Source organism: Centroberyx affinis, unplaced genomic scaffold, assembly GCF_046629955.1.
Source record: "Centroberyx affinis isolate AG114_WGS23_722 - 3 ecotype Tasmania unplaced genomic scaffold, CSIRO-AGI_Caff_v1 ptg000428l_1, whole genome shotgun sequence".
NCBI lineage: Eukaryota > Metazoa > Chordata > Actinopteri > Beryciformes > Berycidae > Centroberyx > Centroberyx affinis.
In genome coordinates this window covers 522,295-526,866 of record NW_027279092.1, presented here as the reverse complement: position 1 = coordinate 526,866, position 4,572 = coordinate 522,295, and the positions used below count along the sequence as shown (strand labels likewise).

At 41.6% G+C, this 4,572-nt stretch overlaps 1 protein-coding gene across 1 annotated transcript; it reads right to left on the bottom strand.

The window, feature by feature from the left end:
- Window positions 1-226: 226 nt before the first annotated feature.
- Window positions 227-3,245, bottom strand: hoxc10a (homeobox C10a). The gene is made up of 2 exons (XM_071516732.1): window positions 2,561-3,245; window positions 227-504 (listed from the first exon to the last, which is right to left on the bottom strand). Exons 1-2 carry the CDS (start codon window positions 3,243-3,245, stop codon window positions 227-229), a joined length of 963 nt encoding a protein of 320 aa, XP_071372833.1.
- Between the last annotated feature and the right edge of the window lie 1,327 nt (window positions 3,246-4,572).

Genomic DNA, 4,572 nt, shown 5'->3' with positions numbered 1-4,572 from the left:
GTGTGTGTGTGTGTGTGTATGTGTGTGTGTGTGTGTGCAAAGAGAAAATGAATAAATGAGTAATTACTGCATATGTGTGTGGGCAAAAACATAATAAATGAATGTTTATGAGTCAGTGTGTTTGCAGGCGTGTATGCATGTGTGTGTTGGTTGGTGTGTGTGTGTGTGTGTGTGTGTGTGTGTGTGTATGTGTGTATGTATATGTGTGTACGGGGGTAAAATCTCTTCAGGAGTAGTTGTAAACTGCACTGTGCTCTCTTTCTCGGCTCTCCCTGTTGAGCTTCTTGAGCTTCATGCGTCTGTTTTGGAACCAGATCTTGACCTGTCTGTCGGTCAGGTTGATACTCCGGCTGATCTCCAGGCGGCGCTCCCGAGACAGATACATGTTGAACAAGAACTCCTTCTCCAGCTCCAGCGTCTGGTGCTTTGTGTACGGACACCGCTTCTTCCTTCCACTTTTGGCTTTTAACCAGCTTCCCGTTGTCTTTTCCGCGGATAAATCATCTGCTGGAGCAGGAAAAATGCAATCGTGAGCAACTCTGGCCAATTTGTAACCGTACTCTCGAATTGGGGTCATATGCAACATTATGTATCAATATAATGTACACGCCCTTTATGCACCCACCAATCTCAAATGCACATTCCAAATCGTTTCACTGGATCTATATATATGGATTTTATACATATGTATGCTATAGGAAATTGGTGTGGACTCTCCTTGAACATTTGAACGAATGAACAATGCCGACCAGCCCACCAGGATGTTTTCAGCAGCCTTTCTGCTACAAGTCATATTGCTTGCACGTTGCCTTTGTATGATCTACAGATATAATTAGATAAAATCAAACTAGGGTGTGTAAGCACTTCTTTTGTCTATGTTGGACCTCAGACTCTCATAAACTCAGGTTTTATTGCCTCTGCAGACCGGAGCCAAATTAAATTTTTGGAGGTTCATCGCAAAACAAAACGAAGTCTCTAAAGCGTAATACCAAATTCATCAAAAAACACAAAAAAACACAAACCATATCGATGATCCGAGGGTAATCATCGCACACTGCTGTACATTTAGTTAATTCCTTGATTAGGTTGCGGGCTCTAGGGAATAACACCCCCTTCCACACACTCACTCACTCACACACACACACACACACACACACACAGCAAGTTACAGTAATAATTAGCCTAATGTGAACACTCAGTGTGTGGCCCACATTTAATCATTAGTAAAACATTTAATTCTGTAATATGGGATTAACTACACACACACACACACACACACACACACACACACAAAGGACCGGATCTTATTTTCCCCAGTTGGGTAAAATAAAATAAAAGGAGCTTGTTGGTTGGCATGAAGCTTGGAGCTAAGTCCATAAATCAATAAATAATAACAAAACGAATTGACACTTCTATTTAATAAGGGCTGAGGGAAAATAGCGCAGGGATCTGCAGTAACATCAGTATTCTAGGTAGCAGGAATTTATTAGGAGCAAATGCTATAAAATGGTAACACTGTTGAACTACAATGTTAATAGTGTTATTATTGTCACTATTATTCAGTATATTTAGAAATATTATCAATCTATCATTAACTTTTAACTAAGATTCAGTTTAAACAATTTAATTAATTTCAACAATTTAGTTAATTTCATAAATTGCCGTAGGCCTGTACACGGAAAAAACGAATTCGTTGGAAAATCAAGCGGCCACACACTGACATGAAACAATTCATAGAAATTCTGAATTAACGTGGACTTTTAATTTTCCAAATTACCAGCAACCTAAAACTGCTTTAATGTTACATGGACGGGTGTGATTAGTGCAATATTCTTCATCATTGAATTAGCTTAGTATCGACGTAGAAAAGAGCAAATATAGCTTACTTCTGATCAATCTGACTTAAATAGGCTACTAACACTGAGAAAGGTTCCCTAAGGTCTATAAAATACCAAAGCATTATAACAAAAGGTTTTCATCTGTGTAGTAAAACCGTAGAATTTTACGTTGGCGTCATAACAACATTTTGATGCGTAAAATGGTGCTGTTAAAATGGTTAGGGGTATCCTACGTCTTACAATGTAAATGACCCATGTAGAGAGAGAGAGAGAGAGAGAGAGAGAGAGGGAGTGTTTGTGAATGTGTGTGTGTATGTGTGTGTGTGTGTGTGTGTGTGTGAGCGTGTTTATTTCAATGATAACTGCCCGCAACTCACATGCTCACATTAATAGAAAGGTGTTAAATGCCATGGGCACCATAACCCCTGTTAGGCGAGGCTGTCAAATGCCCATACAGCCCATATGACTGCTATCAAACACAAGTCTGCATTTTTGGGACATCACATACAATAACACTGACAACATGTTAGCTTTAAATGCAACTGTAGAATTGTTTGAATTTTTGGGTGAAACTCTGTGTCACAGTCAACTGTGTGTGTGTGGGTGTGGGTGTGTTAGTGTGTGTGTGTGTGTGTGTGTGTGTGTGTGTGTGTGAGAGAGAGAGAGAGTGAGAGAGGGGCGGGGGGGGGTACCTTTTAATTCCCCGTCGGAGTTATCAGAACAGCTGTCAGTCTTGGCCTTCTCTTCCTTTCTGCTCTCTCTCTCGTCTATCTTTGTAATCTCTCTCGCTGTCTCCTTCGCTGATTTGCTACAACTTATTGTCGATTCTCCTGCCGATTCAACAGATGTCGCCAAGTGGGTCAGAGAGAAGCCGGAGGGGAACTGATGGTCGTCTTGGCGCGGCCTCTCCGCGTTGTACACCTGGAAACAGTCGCTCGACGAACCGGCAGTTTGCTCAGGCCGGCTGCTATTGTCCCCGAGCCGGATGTAAGTGGCCGACTCTGTTGTCTCTTTCCCCCTGCCGCTGTCATCCTGATAAAGGCAACAAAACGCCTCCTCTTTGACGTTGCCCGCTGGGAACGAGCAGGGTTGTAAACACTGGGCAACAGGTTGCTCGTCCCTACTGGTTTTTGAGCCCGGAGTCCATGTGGCCAGCTGTGTTGACAGGTAAGGCGCATCCTGGAAGGCGCTGAGCGGCAGACCGCCCTGAGGAACCTCGTCTCTTTTGGAGAGGGAAGACGGTCCAACCTTTCCAATGTTTCTCATCACTGAATATCCGTACTCAGCGGCTGTGTGGATGTACATTCCAGGGTTGCTGGAATAACCCTCACCCCTGAAGGAAGATGATCCTCCCATTAAAGAATCCATCAGGAAGTTACCGGGCGCTATGTTATTCGGACATGACATTTTTGCATTTGGCAACACAGTTTCTTTTTGTGTGTTCCACTGGTAAGGACTACGGGATTTCTCCAGGAGAATAAGGACAGTAGGATGCTGACATCTTTTGGAAGGGGGTGCAAAAAATATCAGTAACATAATTATGGATGCTGGGAGACAGGTCATGTGATTTTCAGACCAATAGCGGCGTGGAAGTGGCCTTGATGCTCCAGACTGTGGTGACGTCAACGCGGTCAAGTTGGGAAACCTGGAGGGTTTTGCATGGAGCAAGAGCGCCACCTAGCGACGAGCTGGTGGTAAGGACAGCAGGCCCACACCAGAGGGAACAAAGGACGGCTGCTGGAGGAGACATTTTTCAAGGCACTTACGTGGCTTTTGAGAATTTTAATTCTATTTAAGCTCACTACTTTTGATTTGGACAGAAAATGAAAATAGTCAACATGCGACTGCCCCTTCCTGGCAACAGTGCAGTGCAGATGAAATCATCGAGGATTTGTCATGAGATATAGTGCACTGGTATCAGTTTTTTGGTTTGTTTTCATCGATTTATGGTTTGTTGTTGCCGCCAATTTGTATAGAAAGGTAAGCTATATGCAGGTGCTTTATCCAAAGATAAACCTAAGTTGTAACATTTTCATTTCTGATTCGAATTTTAAGACTATGAGAGTCAAATTGCAGTTTGTATGTGACTAGGTTTTAATCTATAATGTTATAAAGTAGTAGCCTAACTTTATTGGATCAAATGTTCGCATAAATATTAGCCTACCTGAAAGAAGACTGTGATGTATTTACCGGTAAACATATTACTAACAACCTGTATTGCTATTACTAGCAACATATTCCATGCACAAATTGCGAAAAACTCTGCCTCGGCCTGAGGTTTCTTATTGACCTTCAGTTTAGTTTTTTATTTTTTGCATTGAACATTTTCATCTTACTTTAATATGCCATCAGAATCACATCAAAATTCGTTTTTAAAAAACCTACATAGGCTATAAATTCACATTTATTAGACCTAGCCTATTGGTTAACATTGACTGGATTGGGTTAATTGGTGAAGTCACACTTGACTATTTAACTGGTTTTCTTCTTGAAATGGGCTACAAAATCTTCACGACGGATTTTTGTACACTAGTGGATGGTGGGCCTAAAATAAAATCTATTAGACTAGTCTAAAGGAAAGCATGTAGGCTACCCTTACAGAATTACAACAAGCGTAATGTTTGTTTGCTCTGTTGTTTTCTCTCTTTTAAGCTTAACTGTTGAAACAAAATGACGTATAGCCAAATACATGATTCATTGCAAACCTATTGTTAAACCCCACCTTGTAATTATT